This window comes from Manis javanica, chromosome 8 (assembly GCF_040802235.1).
Source record: "Manis javanica isolate MJ-LG chromosome 8, MJ_LKY, whole genome shotgun sequence".
Classification (NCBI taxonomy): domain Eukaryota; kingdom Metazoa; phylum Chordata; class Mammalia; order Pholidota; family Manidae; genus Manis; species Manis javanica.
In genome coordinates, this window is record NC_133163.1 from 90,451,927 (window position 1) to 90,473,703 (window position 21,777).

Sequence of the window (21,777 nt, forward strand, 5' to 3'; positions counted from 1 at the left end):
AAGTAAAGGCAGAGAGTCCATGGAGGGTGGGTAGTGAGGTGACCCGGGGCAGGAGCCATTTCTGGAAGGGGATCTGGCTTTGCAGGCAGAGACAGCCACATACTCTAACATGTCACATGCATTCATGTGGCCTGGGTAACATTGAACACACTGTTACCACAGGCACTGCCTGGAGCGGAGGGAGCCTCTGACTTGAGGCTTCCAGTCCTATCTCTGCCCTAAGTAGCTGTGTGATCTGGGGCAGGTCATTTGATTTCCCTGGGTGTCCCGCATGTTAGAGAAGCTTAGAATTTGGAGCTTGAAATCAGAGAGATCTGCATTTAAATCACAGCTCCACACTTAATCATCTCAGACAATTCTGAGCCCTTGCTTTCTTCACTTACTAAACAGAGCTTATAATATCTACCTCATAGAGTTGTGACCATTAAATATACTAATAAAAAGCACTGCAGCCCACCCTGGAAGGTCATTCTTCACTCTTCCCTTGGAGATAACCCCGTGCCCAGGAAAGCCGTGCCATGAACCATGGAAGCAGTTAGGATTCCAAGTCCAGTGAACAGAGGTCAGAGCATGGCTGTGGCTTGAGCGGCTGCTGAAGTGCAGCCCTGTGCACACAGGCTGGAGCTGGGCCCAAGAGCCGGCCTAAGTCAATATTGACCTTCCCTTGCTGGCCAGCCTGGCTCTTTGGTCTCTCATTCAGCTGGAGTGTTGACACAAGTGATTGAATGAGCTTTATTATCATATTCTTTTCAACAATAGCCCCATTATCTCTCCCCTGGGGGTCCACTGGGACTTGAGTGTGGGAATGGTGGCCAGTGCCGGGAGCCCAGATGTGTTGCCTTGTCATATGCACAATGCTTCTGCCCTGCACACTCGGCTTCTCTCTGGGCCTCTCTGGAGTAGCTCAGGGTGCTGCTCAGCATCCTGGGGACATGCCACACTTCAGCACAGATCGGGGCAGCTCTTCCAGCGCCCTCACAAGCCAGACGATGAGAGCCACAGCCGGGGTCTAGGACCACCCACCCTGCAGGTGACAACTGGGCAGAAGGGCAAATGAAATTCCCTTCAGGCCCCTCCCCCTCCTGCCTTTTTGGGGGCCAAAAAGTGGTGCTGGGGTGCCACCTCTCCTGACTCACATGTCACATAAAGAGAGGCAGATGGCAGACCTGGATGCCTGGTAAAGGCTAAGAAGGCCAGAGCTCAGTTCCACACCAAGGATGAAGGGTGAGGGGATGAAGGCACAGAGGGCAGGGGCCTCAGGAAAGAGTAGGAGCTCCCCATCACTGAACACATTCGAGCAAGGTTCAGAGGACAGTCTCCTGTTGGAAACACCACTGAGGGCTGACAGTTGGGCACAGACAGAAGGGAAGCCAGACCCCATGAGCAAGTCCCACAGGGCACGCATCACTACCTCTTCTGCGGGCATGCACAGTGGGGTCTAGCAACATCTATTTGGAAAAGCAAACTGAACTGTGCAAGAGTAAATATTTTAGTTTATTTTTACCATGGTCCCCCTAGCCCAGAGCAGAGTAGATGCACAATAAATGAACTTACTAAATAAATGAATGAATAATATAATTTTATATTTTTTAAAACTCCAGAATGTAAAATTTGAGAAAAATCTTTCTGACTGATGAGAATATTCCAATGAAAGGTTGGTTTCTGTCCAGGGTATTCTCAACCGGGGTCCAGCTGAAAGAGTTTGTGGGATGCCAGTGCCCAAGTGGTTATAGCAAGCTCAGGCAGCCCAGCTGCTGATCTCAGGGTGATAGGACCCAACTCGGGGTTGGGGTGGCAAGGCCCTCTGTAGGCCACACTGTGACTGGATGGTGGCAGAAGTAGGGCACCTTTCTTTGTGCTGTAGAACTTGGGGCCTTACGTCTACCTCAAGTATAATCCTAGGATAGTTCCTTCCCCAAAACATCTTGGGTGGGCCTAAGAATGACACAGGGTGGGGTGCTGGGAGGTGGCAGCTGACTGCAGCCACAGGTACATCAAGGTCTGGGTCAGATAGACCCAGGTCTTCCCCTTCTTTGCTGCTCCACTTGGGCAGATCACTTAATCTCTCTGTTTATGTGTGTCCTCATCTGCACAGTGAGTATAGTAATAGTCCTACCTCACAGGCCTGTGCTGAGGAGAGCCTGTATGTGAAATGCTCAGCCCAGAGCCTGTGCTTACACTAGGCACTCCCTGAATGATGATTACTAAAAATACCCAAGTTGTCCCTTGAGTTAGAATAGATGCTCTTTCTCTCCTCTGTACCTAGAGAAGCTGGTAGAGGGGAATGAGTCCATTCCCTTGTCACCACAAATGCCAAGACCTCATAAGGAGGAAAGTAGGCCAAGGTCACAAGCAGGAATTTAGGAACCCCACACCCCAGGCCATACTGAGTCAGGTTGCAGCTCTGATTAGCAGGCAGGCCCTGCGTGTGCCCCCCCACTCTCTCTCACTGGCACTTGGAGCAGGGTCCAGGGTGCAGCTACCTCCTCTCTTCCCAGTCACCCAGCTGTGGAGGAGATTCCACCAGCCTCATTCCTAACAGTTTACAACTTTCAGAACTTTTACAACCACAAAGTCCTGCCCCCTTCAGAGTAGCTGTAAACCCCTTTGGACTCACTTTCCAGAAGCCACCTTCCCAATCTGCTGCTCATTCTTGTGAATCCCTTCAGCATCTAACAGTCCTTTCCTTGAAAGGGATTCGATGTATGGAAATAGCCAAAACCCACTCAAAGCCAGGTGCGGAGGGCAAAGGGGGTGACCATTTCCAGTGAAAACCCAAGGCAACAAACAGGTCAGGAGAGCAATGGATGTTGGCTCAACATGGGCCCCATAGGTGTTCTCAAGGAAGGCTTCTGGAAATACTACAGCACGTTTGGAATGGGTAGATGCACTCCCAAGAGGGCTGCCTCAAGTGGTAGTGCCCGTCTGAATGTCTAAGCTTTGGTGTGAGGTTTCCATGAAGCCTCATTGCTCCACAGCTCAGCCTGGGGTTAGTAGGGCCCCAGCAGCTTAGTGGCACTGGCACCCCAAGCCCCGGCCGGTGGCTGTGTCCTCTCCCAGAGAAGCTGTTTGAGAGGGTGGCCCACACACCACAGCTGCTCTGCTTGTCCCTGTTGTGGACTCTAGACCAGCCTAGACACAATGTCCTGCTCTGGGGTCCCCTCCACCCAGACCCCTTGTTGCCATGGAACAGTAGCACTAACCACAAAGCTCTGCCCACCACTCCTTGGGCCAAGCCTACAAGTCGTCTGACTTTAGGCTGAGACTCTGCGAAGGGACATGGACCTGTGCTGGGAGAAGACACTCCTGCTGCTCCTGCAGCTCTTTCCATATATATGGCAGGCCCTGGCCTCACAGCCACCAACATGGACTCTTTGGAACATTTACCACCCCATGCGAGGCAGAAAAACCCCCAAACCAAAAAACTGGTCCAAACAAAGGATCAGCCTGCAAGTCAGGACAGCCCCAGTCTCCTCTGGCCTCTGACTCACAGATCAGCCCAGGAAAGAACCTGGCAGTTTTGGTTGAGGAGTTGGCCCCAGCCCACCCCTTCTCTGCACTCTGTGAGTTACTCAGGATGCTCAGCCCATTCGTGTGCTCAGATACCCCCAGGAAGAAGATAAGTTAACAAACCAGCTCCCTCAGAGTGGACATACACAGAACGGGGGCTTTGGAACCAATCTGGGTTCAAACTCCAACTCAGTCATTTCCTGATTCTGTCACCTTGGGCAAGTGATTTAGCCTCTCTGAAGCTTACCTGGACTTGTGGATAATAATGATAATTCCTACCTCCCAGGGTTGTTGTGAGTATGAAATGAGTTGCTCCTCAGAAAGGGTCTAGCATACAATAGGTGCTCAAGAAAAGTTACCTCCCTTACTGTCTCCTGCTCCTCTGAGGTGACAGTCCTACCCCTCAGTGACCCCAGGCCTATAGCTCCCTGAACTCTCTCACCAGCTCCACCCTGGGGTTTACTGGGTGTGGCAGCATTTCCTCCAGAAGGCCTCTGCCGGGAGCTGACCTGCTCCCCAGCTGCCAGGCTCCGGCTGGAGGAAGCAGCCTCAGCAGCAGCTGTGCCCGGTGAGCTTCCTTCTCAAACTGGTCTGGGCAGGGCTCTCCCTCCCAGTGTTGGCCATCACCTCGGGTGCAGTCACGGGCCAGCCAAGCGGGCAGGGAGATGATGTCTGCAGACATTCAGAAGAGGAAAGTTCAAAGCATTCCTCAGTCTCCCGGATGCATCCCCACCTCAGAAGGAATCGTCAGCATCTCCTCCTCCTGTGTTGGGCCCAGAGCCAGGCTGGAGCAGCTGGGGCAGCAGGGGGCGCCTGGAGCCTGATCTGGCCCCGGCCTCTGCCCACTTCCACTCGAGTCTCAGGCCCACACCATTTCTGGTAGGCTAGGTGGAAGGAAAGGCAGGGGCTGGCTCTCTGAGGGAAAATCCTCCCCCTTCCTCCTTTCTCCTCTGGGGTATCTTTGAGGAAGGCTCCTCCACTGGGTGAATCAGGCGTAGATGCAAAGATGTGGAGACACTAGGTAGGCAACTTTAAAGGCTGGTACGGGCTGATTTGATTAAGCACTGCAACCTCATGGCGGATGCAGAACCACCCCCTCTCAGCCCCAGGGGCCCCTGGGCTTGGGTCAGAGATAGGAAACAGTGGAAAATGGAGCCTCCGATGGCAGATCGCGGGCCTGTCTGGGCGGGCAGTGTGCTCCGAGGACTCCCGCCCTGTGGCTGGCTGGAGAGAGGCAAGCTGTTTGGGTCTTGGGAGTTTCACACCAATGGCTTGGCAACATTGGACGTGAGAGTGGGTGAGTGTGCCTCTTGGAAACTCAGTCCTCAGGGATCACTCTTTTTGTTGTTTAAAAAGGTTTTTTTCTTTAGAAAGGCAGTCCATTGTCTCTAAGGAAAATTTAGAAGAGTAGAAAGACAGTGTAGGAGGACAACACCTGTAGTCCCACCAGTCAAGCACAACGATAAACATTTTGCTGTATTTCCTTCAAATATACATTGTATTCATACTCAGTCCTGGTGAAATCTTTAGAAAAATCTCCTACCCCTAACTCCTGCCAGCAAGGATTCTGCTTTGAATGCTACAAAGAAAACCTCAGTAGCTTAATTTGTTTCTGGGACCCATGGATGTGAACAGGTTTTGCTACCAGCAGGTCAGGGACTCCAGGAGAGCCCACCACACTTGGGCCATTTAGACCACTTGCTAAAGATGCTGTCCCGCTGCCTTCCTGCAGCAAAAGCTGGGCCCTTGGGGTGGGGGCTGGGGGAGCAGGAGAGCCGAGGTGAGGGACGTTCTGGGCATAAAAGTGTCAGCCAGCTCTTCTTGGACTCCAGGGTCTGTCCCTACACCTCCAGCAGAGTCCACAGAGTGAGGAGGAAGGCGAGACTGTCAGCTAAGCTAACCCAGTCCCCGACACTGGCCCCGAGGCAGGGAATGGCCAGACTCTCCTGCCCGCCCCTCACTCTCACCGGCTTTACTGTTAGGCCTTTCACATTTAGAACCAGTAATTCTGGAGTATGATATTTTTCAGGATTCTTTTTTTTCCCATATGGATATCTAATTGCTTCAGCTACATTTATTGCAGAGATCATCTGTTCACTGTATTACTGCGGTGTCACCTCTGTCGTGAATTAAGTGATGTTAATGATTGGATCTATTTCTGGATTCTATCCTCCTATCCATTGGGGTGTTTGTCAATCCTTGTTACCAATTCCACACTATGTTAATTACTATAGCATCACAATAAATCTTGATACCTAATGGTGTTATCCTCCAACCGTGTTCTTCAAGATTATCTTTACTATTTGATTCTTTATGTTTCTCTGTACATTTTAGAATCAATTCATCAATTTCTACTAAAAGAAATATGCAGGGATTTGGATTGAGGCTGAAACAAATCCGTAGATTATTTTGGAACTAACTGATATCTTTATAACATTGAGCCTTCCAATCTATGAACATTCTTTTAATAGCTATAATAATATTTTATACTTTTCAATGTAGAGACCTTGCATATCTTTGATTCAGTTTATTCCTAGGTATTTTGTATTTTTAATTTAAAATGGTAAATGGTATCTGAGGGTTTTTTTCTCCCTAATAACACTTCTGACATCAAATGAGAGGGCTTTTTCCCTTCTGAGGTCATTTCTCCAACTCTCCGACACCAACTGGGTATTCGATAATTCAATTCAATTCTGACACCCACAGGCTCAGTCCCATACACCACCCTGCACTTTAGATGCCAGTCGTAAGTCCTGGGCCACCTGTACTTCTACCACCTGACTGTAAATCAAGGGCTCCCAACAACCCCCTCCTCAGGTTCTATAATTTGCTAGACTGGCTCATGGAACCCAGGAAGGCATTTTACTTACTTTTACCAGTTCATTACAAAAGGTACAACTCAGGCACAGCCAGGTGGAAGAGGTGAATGGGATGAGGTATGTGGGAAGGGGCGCAGAGTTTCCCTGCCCTTGTGGGGCGGGCAGGAAGTTCGCGCACCTGGCACCTCCATATGTTCACCAACCTGGAAGCTCCCTGAATCCTGTCATTTAGGGTTTTTTATGGAGGTCTCTTTACATTGGCATGATTGACTAAATCCTTGGCTATCGACTCTCCAGCCCCTCTCCCCTCCCCAGAGGTGGGGGCAGGGCTGAAAGTGTGAACATTCTTGTCACTCGGGACTCCAAGGGTTTTAGGAGCTATGTGCCAGGAATAGGGCAGAGACCAAGTATCTGATTCCCATTGTACTGCAGAATCTTTTCTAAAACTTCATTTTCTACTTGTTTATCACTGGTGTATAGAAATTTATTTGATTTTTATTTATATTGACCTCGAAGCAGGAACCTTCTAAGTCCACTCATCTAATTCCAATAGTTTTTATGTAGGCCTTTCTGGATTTTCTTTGTGCACAATCATGTCGGCCCAGGTAGTGGTAGTCACAGCACATTTGGGATGAGTCTCAGCAGCATCCTTTTAGGTGTGGATTTCCCACCAGCTAGGTGAGTACCTCTGATTTCTAAATCTATACTCCCCTGTCCTCCAAAGCCAGAGCTCGGTTCATTGCTTCCACCAGCTCCCCACCCTCACCACTGCAGCCTTGGACCGAAGGACTCTGTGCCATCCCTGCTCCTCAGGCCTTGCCTGCTGCCTCTGGGAAGAGCTTATTCTGGAGTCACTGGTAGGGTGGACTCTGGAGGGGGCTCACACTCCCAGCAAAGCCATTCAGACCATTTGCTAAAGATGCTGTCCCCACATGTTCCTGCAGCAAAAGCTGGGCACTCAAGTGGGGCTAAGAGAGCTGAGAGGGGTGTTCTGGGCACAAAAGTATTAGCCAGCTGTTCTTCAGCTCCAGGGTCTGTCCCTACAGCTCCAGAAAAGTCTGCAGAGCAAGGAGGAAGGCCATACTGCCAGCTAAGTCAGCCGAGGATGAGGGTCTGTCTGAGAGGCTGTGAGGACAGAACTGTGGAATGAAGACTCTTGGGAGCCAAAGGCGGGGAGGGAGGAGGTCATTTCACCAAACCATGAAACGCATACGTAGCAGAGAGGCAGTGAGGTCCCCAGGTCCCAGAAGTCAGGCACGGCCCCTTGACAGGTGAATCTGAGAGCAAAGACTTGCATCTGCCCACATTCCCATGTCTGCAGGACCCTGAGCTTAGAGAGAGGGATGCAATATAGCAAGAGAAACAGTCCCCAATCGCTGGGAATATGCCCACTTCATAACTCCTGAAGCCCTGTGAGGTGTCACTTATGAACCCATTTTATAGCTGAATAGTACTGGGGCAAAAATTGTTTAGTCAGCTTGCTCAGTCTCCCCAAATTAGTAGAGACTCCCTACAACTCACCAGCAAGTCCAAGTGTATTTCATGCCAAGGTCCTTGGTCCTTGGGAGTCCTGATGTGGTTATGCCTATAGGGAGCATTTGGTAAATTCCCAAACCTCAAGGTCCCAAAATGTGGCTGACATTCTAAGGGGTGTGACATGGATTCAGACTGGTTCACACTTGGTGATTTCCCAGTGGGGAAACTGCAACTATCTGAGGCACCAGGTACCTCCCAGATCTGTGACCTACTCCAGACTGGTAAAGTAATCAGGATAATGCTGTTTCCAGAGCAGGAACCAAAGGAGAATACCACAGCCCTGTACTCAGATCTTTAGACACAGGAATAACCCAAACATTCAATTTAAGAAACAAACACATGACCTTTCAGTTGATCTCATTGACCATCCAATTCAACAAATCTAGAGTTGACCTTTCCAGGTGACATAAGAACCTCAATAACCAAACATCTCTAAAAACACTGAGCTATTTGGAGCTGCTTCAGATACAAAAGCATTCAAGTGGGCTCCCCTACTTGTCTTCCATCAGCATGTGGTCCCCACTGGAGCTCCCTGACTGCCAGGCTAAAGTGTCACCTTAGAAGAGTCACTTTACCTCCTGATTTTTGGTCTCCTTCTCTGAAATCTGCACGCCCCAATAGTTACTGTCACTCCTAGTTGTTGGAACTCAGAGCCTTAGGCAAACCCCAAGTGAACAAGGCAAGGGATGGAGGTATGAGTGTAGTGATGTGCTGTCCAGAGCTCTGAGACCTGAGAGAGAGGAGCCGAAGGAGAGGTGGGCTGTCTCACCCCTGGACAGCCTTACCCCTACGACAGCCATCGCCATCCTCACCAGCCCAGCCGTGCCCTTGGCTCGGGGCCCTTATGGACTTACAGCCAAGCCCCCGGTGACCAAAAGGGCCCTTCTGGGGTTCCTGGTCCTGTGATAAATAGCCCCAAACAGGGCAATGTGTTGGCTTCTCCTCAGTGTTGTATATCACATTAACAAGTCTTCTGTCGTTGAACTATCATGGGACAAACCTGAGTTGAATGTGATATAAAAGAAAAATTAAACAAAAAAACTTTCATGCTAGAGTCAATTTTCTTAGTTTGTTTAGGGTTTTCATTTATGTTGGTAAGTGAGACTGATTCAACTTTTCTTGTACTACTCTTTATCTAGTTTAAGAATCAAGGTCATACTGGCTTCATAAACTGAGCTTGCCCACTTTCTTCCCTCTTTCCCCCTTTTCCAGTTCTTTGACAGTGGAATGATATTTGTAATGGGTTTTGCATCTTTTAAAAACACACCCCCAAAGTCTGCCTGCTTAGCAGGAGACTTGGCTCAGACAAGAAGACAGACACCTCTTTTCCTTGTTTGTAGTCTGTGCTGGTTTATTTATGGCACCTTTGTTATTTCTGGACTGCTTTGCTGGGAGCTAGTCATTTCCCTAAGGAAGTAGGGATGAGAGGTGAGGGGGAGCCCCAGGCCTGGGACAGGGGAGCTGTGCTGGGGGGAGGAAGTCCTGAGCCTGAGGCACCAGTGCCCACCACAGCCACCTGTGTTTCAGTGAACCCCCACCAGACTCCCAGGAACCTCTGCTGGGGCTCAGCCTGACCTTCCTCACATAGGCACCATGTTCCGCAAGAAAAAGAAGAAACGCCCTGAGATCTCAGCCCCACAGAATTTCCATCACCGTGTCCACACCTCCTTCGACCCCAAAGAAGGCAAGTTCGTGGGCCTCCCCCCACAATGGCAGAACATCCTGGACACACTGAGGCGCCCCAAGCCAGTGGTGGACCCTTCACGCATCACCCAAGTGCAGCTTCAGCCCATGAAGGTAAGGTGGGCAGTGGGGCAGGGGGCGGAGGGCCCAATTCAGCCTCTCCCACTCCACAGAAGACTGTGCCTGGCAAAACCACAAAGACATCTGGAGGAACCTCCTCATTACCGGCTACCAGTCAGCTGGCTATTTTCCTTCCCAGCTGATCAGCCTCTCCCTGGGTGACCCAGGGAGGAGCCTGGGGGGTCCCTCTGCAGGGTGGGAGGGTTGCCAGATTTAGCAAATAAAAATACAGGATGCCTAATAAAATTTGGATTTCAGATAACAACAAATAATCTGTTAGTATTAAGTGTGCCCCATGCAATATTCGGACCTGTGGTGCTGGTATAATTTAGCTGCATGAATCAAGAAGGGTAGAACCCAAGAGCCTGGTAGGAGTTGGGGGTCAGGGACCCTGTCAGGGTTTGGAGGCCACAAAGCCAGTGTGCGTGGAGCAGAGCTCTGGATTGGTCCCCTCTACCTCTGATAGCTCTGCACACCTCCCAGAAGGCATGGCATGCTGGAGGGTAACCCTGTGGTTCCTCACCTGTCTGCCCCTAAATATGGGCTTTACCCCTGTATTCCTGCCCTGGCACAGGCCTGACCTACTGTGGGTACTTCTAAATGGCTGAAAAATTAAGGAATGGGTGGCTGACACAGCAAGCAAGGCCCATAGGTGTTCTTCCCCCAAGGTCCCTGGGAGGCCTTCTGACCTGGTCCCAGACCACCCCTCCCTGCCATGAAGGGGCTGCTCACTCACCCTCCTCTCCTTCCCTGCAGACAGTGGTGCGGGGCAGCTTGGGGCCTGTGGATGGCTACATCTCCGGGCTGCTCAACGACATCCAGAAGTTGTCCGTCATCAGCTCCAACACCCTGCGTGGCCGCAGCCCCACCAGCCGGCGGCGGGCACAGTCCCTGGGCCTGCTGGGGGATGACCAGTGGGCCGCCAACCCGGACATGTACCTGCAGAGCCCCCAGTCTGAGCGCACTGACCCCCATGGCCTCTACCTCAGCTGCAATGGGGGCACACCAGCAGGCCAAAGGCAGATGCCATGGCCCAAGCCACAAAGCCCACAGGTCTTACCCAATGGGCTGGCCGCCAAGGCACAGTCGCTGGGTCCCAGTGAGTTTCAGGGTGCCATACAGCGCTGCCTGCAGCTGGGCACCTGCCTTCAGAGCTCTCCACCTGGCACCTCACCCCCCCCAGCCACGGGGAGGTGTGGCACCAAGGCTGCCAGGCAGGGGTCTGAAGAGGCCCGACCACAGTCCTGCCTGGTGGGTTCAGCCATGGGCAGGCCGGGCGGGGAGAGCAGGCTGAGCCCCAAGACCCAGGAAAGCAGCCTGAAGTGCAGGCTGTTTCGAAGCATGTTCCTGTCTACTTCTGCCCCGGCCCCTCCGAGCAGCAGCAAGCCAGGCCCTCCACCACAGAGCAAGGTAGGTGACGCTGGGGCCACCCTCAGCCGGGCAGGGATCCACTGGGGAATGCATGTCAGGGAGACAGGCCCTGCCCAGCCTCCCCCACTTACAGGCGAGGCTCGGGAGAATGGGAGGGAATGAAATGATAAACCAGCCCAGCCTCAGCTGAGGTTTCTACCCTGACCCACCTGAGCCCTTGTCCTCCAAAGGCTGAGCACGTGTGAGTCAGAGGTTACAAGCCATCTCATTTTCTGGGGGCCCTTAGAGGGGTTTTTGGTACACCCCAGATTACCCTGCTGCCGGCTGTATCTAGGCAGACCACACTGGAAGGTAGGCACACCCCCACCCTGAAAAGCAGCGTCTTTACCCACAAGCCCAGACCCTCCCCAATCCCCAGTGGCCAGCAGCCCCACCCAGACCCCATCAGGGAAGGGTGCTCCAGCACTGGGCACGGGCAGCTTCTCTGCCTCCCTCTTCTCAGAGCTTCTTCTACCTGCACCCTTCGCTTGCCCGGTGCCCTCCTGAGGTCATGCCAGGCTCCTGGACTGCTTCTCCCTAAGGTGTCAAAAATGTGCATGTTCACCCTTCTCTGGTGGGGATTCTTCCCTTTCTCCCTTTTTCCTTCCTTTCCATTTTCAGTTGGTCATTGTTCTGTTTAACAGTTCTGTGATGATTTATTCTTGAGCTTGTGTGCCATTTAAAAAGCTAAAGGACTGAATTTGCCTGGGCCCAGGAGCAGCAGGACTGGGGACTTTTGGCATGTGTGACAGCTCCAAATGCACATTTTTTTTTGTGTGTGTGTGGAAAACAGAAAACAGCAAAGGGAGCCATAATGGTGACATATCTTGGCAGGCAGAAGAGAACGTTTTTGTTTCTTCCATTTCCTATGACATCCTGTCTGTAACATTCTTTCCCATTTGGCAGATGAGAAGACTGACTCAGACAGGGTGTGACTACCCGCAGGTGCCTCAAATGAGTCAGGGAAGGAAGGAGTGAGAGGGTCCTCTGGGCTCGTGCCTCTTGCTCAGGAAGGCTTTTTGATCATAGCATCTCTAAATTCTTGAGGGACAAGCAGAAATGAGCTTAGGCTGCAGCACGAGGGTTGTAAGTCAGACCCAAGAAACAACTTCTGACTTACAGTGGCATGAGTGATAGGGCCACCCCTCCTCAAAGGGCTTTAAGAACAAGCCTGGTCCTCCCTGTGGGCAATGGCATGACTGCAGTCCAGCCTGAATGTGGACAGGGGGCTTGGGGCATGGCCTAGACCCTCAACCTTTCTAAGACACTGCCAGCCCCAGCACCCATAGAAAGTTCTGGGCTTTGTACATTCCAGGCCTTCAACAGGACAAAGAACAGTGGGTTGGAATCCCCCATGGGTCAGAGTCTTGGAGGACAAATAGATGAGATGTGGCTTGAGATGCCCATGTGAGGAATATAAGTGTCTGTGGAATGAGGGGTCTCTGGAAGGCTGTGCCCCTGGGGAGACATTCCCTGGGAAACCAAGGTGGGAGCAGGACAGTGCACACTGCCAGGGAGGTGAGAATGGAACTTGATTGCTACCTGGCCTCTGGGGAGTCCTGTGGCAGGGCTTCAGGGATTTGGAGAAAGGAGGTGTCAACACCAGGCTGGGCACTGACATGCATGTTTCTGAGCAGCTGCTAGCACCCCACAGCAGGGAACAGGCCATCCACCCAGCCTTTATCTCCTGTCCATCTTTTCACACTCTACTGAGTACCAACCTGTAGATACTCAGTAGGCTCTGGACACTCACAGCTGCTCCTGTAGGTCAGGCCACCAAAGGCCACAATGTGTCAGGCATGGCTGCAGGAGGGTCTGTGGCCCAGGGCTCTTGTACTCAGCCCCAGGCAGCTTGGCCTATAGTCACTCACTTTGGCTAAAGAGTGAAAAAGACCTCAAGACCACGTCAGTGCTGGGCTCCTCACTAGCTCCCTGCTGTTTGCTGCTTCTGACCCTGCACTGCACCCATGGTCCCCTGTGCACAGCCAGCCCCTGCAGTGGTGTTCCCACAAGCTCCTTGACAGCAGATGGGGAGCAGATGCCTCTTCTTGGGCCCTCTACATGGCTTGTGTTCACCCCTCCCAACCATTCCCACTCACCCACAGAGCAGAGAGAGCCCCAGCGGGAGGCCAGAAGGTGAAAGGAATCCTTTTACAGCCTTCCCAAGAAATTCAGAGGGGAGAGAGGCCAGAGGGCATTAGAACAACCTCAGGAGCAGCTTTAGGTACTTTTAGGGTCCCCAAGCGCTGCACAGCTTCCAGAGCACATCTTCTGGGTTAAGTGCACACCTTGCAGGCCAGTGGGCAGCCTTTTCACAGGGCCTCGGGGGCTGCTTCAGTGATCACATGATGCAGTGAGCCCTGCTGGAAGCTATCTCGCAGAGCCTCTGCTCCCAGGACAGGGCCTCACTGCCTCAATGGTGGCCACGCTCCCTCCACGCCCAGTCCCAGCCCTCCTGCAGCCTTCCTGAGGCCAGGGAATCAAAGAGGCCATTTGTCCAGGGCTGCTCAAAGTGTGGTCCACCCCTCCTACATCAAGGCCCAGGGGCCTGTAAAATGCAGAGTCCCTGTTGTAGGGACCTACTCAAGCAGTCTTTGGGGCCTGACAATATGCATTTTACACAGCGCCGCAGATCACTGTGCCTTTACAGAGGAGATTAGGGCTCAGAGAGGGTGACTTACCTAAGATGCACTGCAAGTCAGAGCAAAGCAGGACGGGAACCCAAGTCCTGACACCCCATCCAGAGGTCCCACTGCTTCACTACACAGAGTGGGGAAAAGTGGGTAAGGAAGGATAAGGTGCCAGCGAAGACATGGGGGAATCTCTTTACTGTCCAGACAAGCTCACTAGGCAGAATGAAGTGATCACAGCAGCGCTGGGAGGCTTTCCTGGCTCCTAAACTGCAAGGCCCAAGGCTGAGCCAGGCACAGGCTGCCAGGGGCTCGCACACCCTTGGGGGTGGCAGAGCACCATAGTGAGCATGGATCTCTGCTGGCAGGGGCACCTGTGCACATGCTCAGCCTTAGGCAAGGCCAGGGATTGGGTGTGGGTGGGAGCCCTGAAGCCCAGAGAGAGGGGGCTGAAGAGGTTAAAAAGGCTCTGCTGGGCCTGGGGGTGCCCAAGGCCCAGACTTGGGACCCCTGATCAAGTAGCTCAGCTCAAGCTGAGTGCCCAAGGGGATTTCTTGGAAGCTGATTCAGCTCTGGGGGTCAGGACCAGGAGCTACTGGGTGCCTAGACAGCAGGTAGGCACTAGGTTCTGAGACTGTCCAAGGAGGCCTCTCTGCAGCCCCTGAAGTGCCTCTGTTAGGACAGGTATGGCCCGCTCCAGGTGCCGCTTTTGAAATACATAATCCGTGGGAAGAGTCAGGTTGCACATCACCAGCTCCTTGGGGAGAACCCAAGGGGGAGACCCTTTCCTGCCTGGGCTGGCAGGAGGGCTTGAGCCTGGAAAGGCAAGGATCCTCAAAGGCTTCCGGACTGGGCCTGAATGGGGCTTATGGGGGTCAGTCTGCCACTCTGTTCTACCTTCCCTCCCTGCGGCCTGAGGATCGGCACCGATGCCTCACAGCAGAGACAGGCAGACTCCCTGTCGTCAGGTACAAGCAGGGCCCTCAGTCTCCTGCTGTGGCTTCCCTGCCCTGTTCTGGGCCCCAGTCACAGCCTCCCACCCCCTACCCCATTGCTCAGGGCCTCTTCCACCCATGGGAGCCCTTGGTGTTTGGGGGCTGGGTTTGGGGGAGTGAAGAATGCCTCTGACCCAGATTCCCAGTGCAGCCCCATAGCTCAGAGGGAAGACTGCCTGCTGATGGCATCCCTAGGGGCTGCTGTCAGTATACTCAGGACGAAATACCCAGCAGAGGACACCCCAGGAACTCAGCTTTCTTTGTCTTCCCAGGTCAGCAGAGTGGATGTAAAGAGCTGTTGTTCGGACTGCTCACCAGACACTGGGGGCTGGTTTCCCCGAGTAGGACTACATTTTGACTTTAACTCCATTTGAGAATCTTCACTTGTAGCACCTCCCCAATTTGGTCTGATGCCCTTCCAGGCTCTGTCAGACCCTGCCCATGTCCAGAGGTCATAGCAGCCAACCCCTGCTCCTGGGAAGTTTGCTCCAAAGGCTCCTATAGACAAACTCTTTTCATTTCTTTCTTTCTTCCTACAGCCCATCTCCTCTTACCTACCACCACAGAAAGATGCACCCCCAAGCCTGGTGGTCAAGGCCCAGTCTTTGCCCTCAGACCAGCCCATGGGGACCTTCAACCCTATGTCCACCTCAGATACCAGCAGCCCCCAGAAGTCCCTCCGCAGAGCCCCAGCCACTGGCTTGCCTCCAGGCCGGTCTTCCCCAGCGGGCTCCCCACGCACACGGCACACCCAGATGAGCACCAGCAACCTGTACCTGCCCCAGGACCTCACCGCAGCCAAGGGTGCCCTGGCTGGAGAGGACGCGGGTGTCGTGACACATGAACAGTTCAAGGCAGCACTCAGGATGGTGGTGGACCAGGGTGACCCCCGACTGCTGCTGGACAGCTACGTGAAGATTGGAGAGGGCTCCACAGGCATCGTCTGCCTGGCCCGGGAGAAGCACTCAGGCCGCCAGGTGGCCGTCAAGATGATGGACCTCAGGAAGCAGCAGCGCAGGGAGCTGCTCTTTAATGAGGTGGGGGAGAGAGCAGGGCATGGGTGGGGCATCTGGATAGGCAGTGAGCACAGAGCCAGGCTGGACACTTGTGAGTGGGGGCAGTGGGGACTCTGCCTAGCACTCAGACATCCTCACCTGCCCCCCAGGTGGTGATCATGAGGGACTACCAGCACCTCAACGTGGTGGAGATGTACAAGAGCTACCTGGTGGGCGACGAGCTGTGGGTGCTTATGGAGTTCCTGCAGGGCGGGGCCCTCACAGATATCGTCTCTCAAGTCAGGTGGGCATCTGGGAGGGCTGGGCCCCGAGTGCTAGCTGCCCCCACCACTGGACGGTGATATTGGGCAGCCTTGAACCCAGATGTCTTGGTGTGTCTTTCAGATTGCCCCCAGCTCCCTTCCCCCATGTCTTTTGGATTAAAAGATTCAGGGATCTCAAGGGAGTGGGGAAGATACGGTAGTCTCCAGCATAGGCCCAGGCCCGTTTCTACCAGAGTTCTGGCCTGACTGGACTCCTGCACACATTGCCAGGAGCGGTGGGGCCCAGTACCAGGGGCATCTACTCTGTCCAGCCAATCTGCCCTGCAGCCCTGCCAAAGCTAACACTGTCTCCCACTGCTGGCCCTGCCTCCCCCGTCCAGGCTGAATGAAGAGCAGATCGCCACTGTGTGTGAGGCCGTGCTGCAGGCCCTGGCTTACCTGCATGCCCAGGGTGTTATCCACCGGGACATCAAGAGTGACTCCATCCTACTGACCCTCGATGGCAGGGTAGGGCCCTTCCCATCCTGGCATACCCATACCTCCCACTTCCCTGCTTCCAGTACGGTTCCTCCCCCTGATTCACCTCACACGTCCTTCTCCCTTTCACCCCAACCCAGGTGAAACTCTCCGACTTTGGATTCTGTGCTCAGATCAGCAAAGACGTCCCTAAAAGGAAGTCCCTGGTTGGAACCCCCTACTGGATGGCTCCTGAAGTGATCTCCAGGTCCCTGTATGCGACTGAGGTAACTGTTCCTTCCATCCCCCAGTCGCCCAAAGAGGCTTGGGAACTCAAGGCTCGTCCACTTGTGGCCTCTCTGGATGCCCAGTGCCACCAAGAAAGCCCTGGTTCTAAAGTTTCCACTTAGTCAATACCCTACCTGCTGCCCCTCTTGGGTGAGTCTGCTCTTGACTGTGACTTTGCTGCCACAAACTGATCCTGAAAATGCTCACCCCCATCTCAGTGGCAGGGTGGGGTATGGCCAGGCTTACCCATGTGCGATGGCCTTCCTCAGAGATGGCTGACTGCTATGTCCCTGCAGTCAGTGGTCACTCACACAGGAAGTACTTGACCACAGCACAGGTGGCCAGGAAGCAGGCTGACTCACCAAGGGGAGCTGGGCCCAGCAGCTCCCACCTACTGCAGTGCATTGCTACCAAGGGGCCAGACGCTGGCCGGTGGAGTCAGGGACATTCTCCTCCTGCAGGTAGATATCTGGTCTCTGGGTATCATGGTGATTGAGATGGTGGATGGGGAGCCACCCTACTTCAGCGACTCCCCAGTGCAAGCCATGAAGAGGCTCCGGGACAGCCCCCCACCCAAGCTGAAAAACTCTCACAAGGTCAGTTGGTGCACAAGGTGGGGCCCCGCAGACACCATTCTTCCTGAGGCTTAGAGGTCAGAAGCCTGGTCTTCCAGGCTGAGCCTCTCCCTTCCACAGCAGCCAGAGGGTCTGGGCTCCCAGAAAAGGCTCTTCTTTCTCCTCCACACAGACCTGCCCTGAGGTGTGAAGCCACAGCCACATCCAAACTTCATGGTGCCTCTAACAAATTTCCTGCAGCAGTTGCTAGTAGCCCAAGAGAAGGGAAATTAAGGCTGCTAAGAATCCCTGATGTCCGGGGGAGGACTCTGGAGAAGCTAATTGAGCAGGAACCCCTTCACCCCATCTGTTAGGGAAGCCGTACCATGGTACAGTGTTCCCAGTCTGTCACAGCAAATTGACTTGTCCTTTGTCAGTGCACATCCTGACCACATCTGAGCCGCAGTTTTTGCCTTAAAACCTGTTTATGCGAGTGTGTGTTTAACCCTTTTCTGCAAAACTACCCAAACTCACAAGCCTTACCTGTAGACACCCCCTGCTGGTGGCCAGGTCATCACGGAGCTGCAAAATGGCACTGACCTCTGGTGGCCAGAATGAGAAACGTCCCAGAGGGTTGAAGCCCAGTCCCTAAATGGAAAGCGTTCTGTGGCCCCCAACATGGCTGGATGGGAGGACAGACAGGAAATGCCTTCCAAGACAGCCAGTCCTTGAAGCCTGTACTCCTGGCCCCCAGATTAGCAGATAGGGGATACTTCCAAATGGCTAATTCCCCAAGGGATGTAGCCTTTGATAACAGACCAAGACTCAGCCTCATCCCAACATACTGGCTCAAAAGAAACCCTCAACTTAGCCTCTAAAGCTTAGAGCAATAAAGAAATCTTCCTTTTCAGACCTCACTTTGTTCTTTTCTACTTTTCAAAACACTTCTTCATCACTGACCTCTTTTTATCTTCACTAAAGACCTATGTGGCCAACAGGGCAAACACATCTTCATAGCCCAGTCTGCAGATGAGAAAACTGATGTCTAGAGAAAACTGCAACTTGCCCAGATCAAGGATAGACCCAGACAGAATCACTGATACCAATCCCATGCCCCTTCCACAGAACCACAGAACCTGAATGCTGAGGGACCTGAAAAGCCAAGTGGGGAATTGGGCTGTATTTGGAGCCCGGTTCCTCAGTGCTCCAGGCATCCATACTCCGTTACTCAGCAGCACCCCCGCAAGGTAGACTGGCTCCTGGACTGGACTGATTCCCTTTACCTGGTACCTGATAATCCAAAAAGTGCTGAACCAGGAAGTGAAAAAGGAGAGAATTCAAGACTTTCAAATGGTGATGGGGTCAGGCAGATAGGTCATCCCAAAGTGACTGCAAACTGCGTTCCTTGCAGCACCATCCTGTCTCCACAGGTCTCTCCAGTGCTGCGAGACTTCCTGGAACGGATGCTGGTGCGGGACCCCCAGGAGAGAGCCACGGCCCAGGAGCTCCTGGACCACCCCTTCCTGCTGCAGACGGGGCTGCCTGAGTGCTTGGTGCCCCTGATCCAGCTCTACCGCAAGCAGACCTCTGCCTGCTGAGCCCTCCCCCAGAGCACACCTGCCACCTGTGCCCACAGGCAGGGGACACTGGGCAGCTCGTCTGCCAGCAGGGCCTGCCTGCCTCATCCTATCAGTATTCTCTCCAAAGATTGAATGTGAAGTCGTACCCCTGCCCTCCTGCCCCTCAGCCCACTGGGCCAGGCCGGACCTGCCCCTCCATCTCTCTCCCTCCCAAGGGAGTCCCCAGTTGCCTTTGGGATGATGGAGACCACTTCTACAGGATGATCCTTTGTTATTTGCACAGGGATATTTCTAAGAAACATGGAGATCAGCACTCCTGGCCACTGTGGCCAACACAGCAGAAAAAGCTGCAGTGGTTTTTTAAAGATGGTTGTACACTAGCATCCCAGGCCACCCAAGAGGGCTGACTGCCAGTCTTCACCAGGATACTTGCTGTTCCCAGCTCCAACTCCAAGCCCTGGGGCCTTGAGAGGGCCCCAGGGAAGGTTTTTACTGCCTGAATCCATCTTCCTCCCTGTGTCTGACTTCGTGAAGGCACCTTCCCACCTGTGCTGACAGCACTCTCCCTGCACTGCCTGATCCCAACTATGAATAGCCTGCTTGCAGGACAGGGGAGGAGGGAATGTCCTGGGTGAAAGAGGAAGAATGGAATTGGTGGTACAGGTGGTCTCACTGTATAGGACGGAGAGAACATCGTGTGTGTATTTGTGTGTGTGTGTGTGTGTGTGTGTGTGTGTGTGTGCGCGCGCGCGTGTGGGTGTGGGTGTGTAGGAAGGCCACCCTTACAGCCTGGACTTCAGGCCCCCCACAGACAGCTAATTTAGTAAGGCTCCCTCATCCCCTCTCCCACTAAGTTCTGTTCTGAAGGGACCTGCTTTCTTTGCCTGGCTTCCCACCTCATAAGTCTTGTGTTTCTACCTGACCAGTGAAGGGGTCTATATTGAGTCTAACCCATCCTGGGGTTTTCTGAGTTTCTCCTGTATTGTGGAGTCTGCGAGCCAGAGATCAGAACAGTGAGGAAACAAGTTTTGTTCTACATGTGAGCTTCATCTCAAGAACCAGGTCATCAGGGACTCATTCTTTTCAACATCCTGGTGTAAGGGAGGTGAACCAGCTCCTGGGGTTCCGTTGTGTCAGGAAAATGGGCACCCATCTGTGCAAACCATCTGCCCCTAGCTGTCTCTTCAGACACCTGTCTCCTTGTCCTCCTTCCCTCCCTACCTTCAGGGCTGTTGTGAGACAGGGAATTGCAGGGTAGAATTCCAGGTGTCTGGACCCTATCTAGATAATATTTTTAAATTCATCTGCTCCCTAGCAACCTGCTTTGGGGCAAAAGAAAAAAAACTGCAAGGACTTTTTTTAAGGGTCTGAGTTTTAAAAACAAAAGCATCTTCCCTAGAAACTTTTGTGAATTGTTTGCACTTGTGCCTGTTTTAAATTAAACTGAGTGTTCAAAACCTCTGGGCTTCCTGTTGTCTCTGGGAGTGGAACCAGGCTGTCTTCAGGCTGGAAACCCTGTAGTGGGTGTCTGGTGTGGCCCTCCCTCCTCCCCCACATTGAGCTCTGCAGCGGTCACTCTGGTCCACAGAAAACTAACTCCCTGGGGGCATGTGGGTTCAAAATGAGGGCAGAGAAGGAGGAAAACAGGAAGTGAAAGGCCCTTGGGACTGAAAGCACTGAGAGATGGATGGGGCTCCTTCTCAGGGAGAAGAGCCCAGCCAGGAAAGCCAGGGCCATGTGCCACAGGAGGCCTGGGGGCAGCCACTGGGGCTGATGACCACTTTGCATCAGCTTCTCCCTCTTCCCTTTTGCTCCTCACTCCCTGGAAAGTGAGAGGCTGCTCTCTTCAGGCAGTTCATAGGAAGTAGCCTGAAACTGCTTCTAAGAAAGTCTCTGTTCTGGTTCTGAGACTGAGGGAGACAGGATTTGTGCAAGAGCAGTGCAGTGAATGCTGGGAATCAAGACATCTGGATTCTAGTCCCGTGAATGGGAGAGGTGGATGAAATTATCTTTCAACTTCCAGCTCTGACACTGATTCCACAACTTCCTCCTGAGATCTCATCCTACCCACTACACCAGGCTTCACTAAAACCTCTTAACCAGGAGCAAGGGTCATACACAACTTCTGCTCCCCACAGAGTGCCCACCTAGACAGCTGTCCTGGCCCCAGGGTCCCACCAGCTCAGGTGGAAGCAGCACCTGAGTCTCTCCTTCAGGAGGCAGCCACAGTGGAGCTGGCAGGGATGATGGCTGACTGAAGACAAAACCTTTGTGGGAAGCAAGGGCACCCTTCCACCTCTCCAAAGGGAGCCCAGAGTCAAGAGTGGCAAAGAGAAGCCAATTCTCACAACTGAATAATACTGGATTTATTAACTATTCTTTTGAGTTCTAATAGTCCTTCCACCACACAGTGTCATTCCAAAAGCACAACATTCAGCCTCCCACAGAGACCAGTTCTGAGCATGATCTTGGGGCACCAAGCTCCAGTGGCTTGGGTGACTCTCCACGGTGATGAAAGCAACAAGAGTTGGAAAAGCAAAATGTTTAGAAAAGTCTCTTCTGAAGTGGAGTGAGCTAGAGAGGACCACAGCCTCAACATCCCAGGGCTGACAATGAGAGGAGGTGCAGGAGAGTGAAATGAGGTGAACCATGTAAGTTCTGCAGAGCTGGGTCTGGTAAGAAATCTGCAAGAAGCGCAAGTCAATCACAAACACAATTCAGTTCAGACAGAAAAGATCTGCTGTCAATTTTTCAGAAACTTCCAACCACCAAGCCCTTGAAATTTCCTCGGAGAGAAGCCCTCATGGTTGTTTACCCAAGAAGGAGGGCCCAAGGTGACATTCAGTCAGAAAGCCACATCAGTGACACTTGAAAGATGACAGCACCTTCCACACAATGAGCAACCCAGACCTCCTGG

At 52.9% G+C, this 21,777-nt stretch overlaps 1 protein-coding gene across 6 annotated transcripts in view; it reads left to right on the plus strand.

Moving 5' to 3' along the window:
* PAK6 (p21 (RAC1) activated kinase 6) overlaps positions 1–20,319 on the plus strand; it is a 32,771-nt gene extending 12,452 nt beyond the window's left edge. For 4 of the 6 annotated variants that reach the window (XM_073211627.1, XM_017667719.3, XM_073211628.1 and 1 more), the window contains 8 exons: positions 9,454–9,662; positions 10,425–11,078; positions 15,243–15,740; positions 15,869–16,002; positions 16,363–16,489; positions 16,600–16,725; positions 17,188–17,322; positions 18,711–20,319. In XM_073211627.1, coding sequence (XP_073067728.1) covers positions 9,459–9,662; positions 10,425–11,078; positions 15,243–15,740; positions 15,869–16,002; positions 16,363–16,489; positions 16,600–16,725; positions 17,188–17,322; positions 18,711–18,878 — 2,046 coding nt within the window. In that variant the 5' untranslated portion in view covers positions 9,454–9,458 and the 3' untranslated portion in view covers positions 18,879–20,319. Of the gene's footprint in view, positions 1–9,392; positions 9,663–10,424; positions 11,079–15,242; positions 15,741–15,868; positions 16,003–16,362; positions 16,490–16,599; positions 16,726–17,187; positions 17,323–18,710 lie in introns of all 6 variants that reach the window. The other 2 variants (XM_017667720.3, XM_017667722.3) reach the window with 1 other exon arrangement.
* The last annotated feature ends 1,458 nt before the right edge of the window (positions 20,320–21,777 follow it).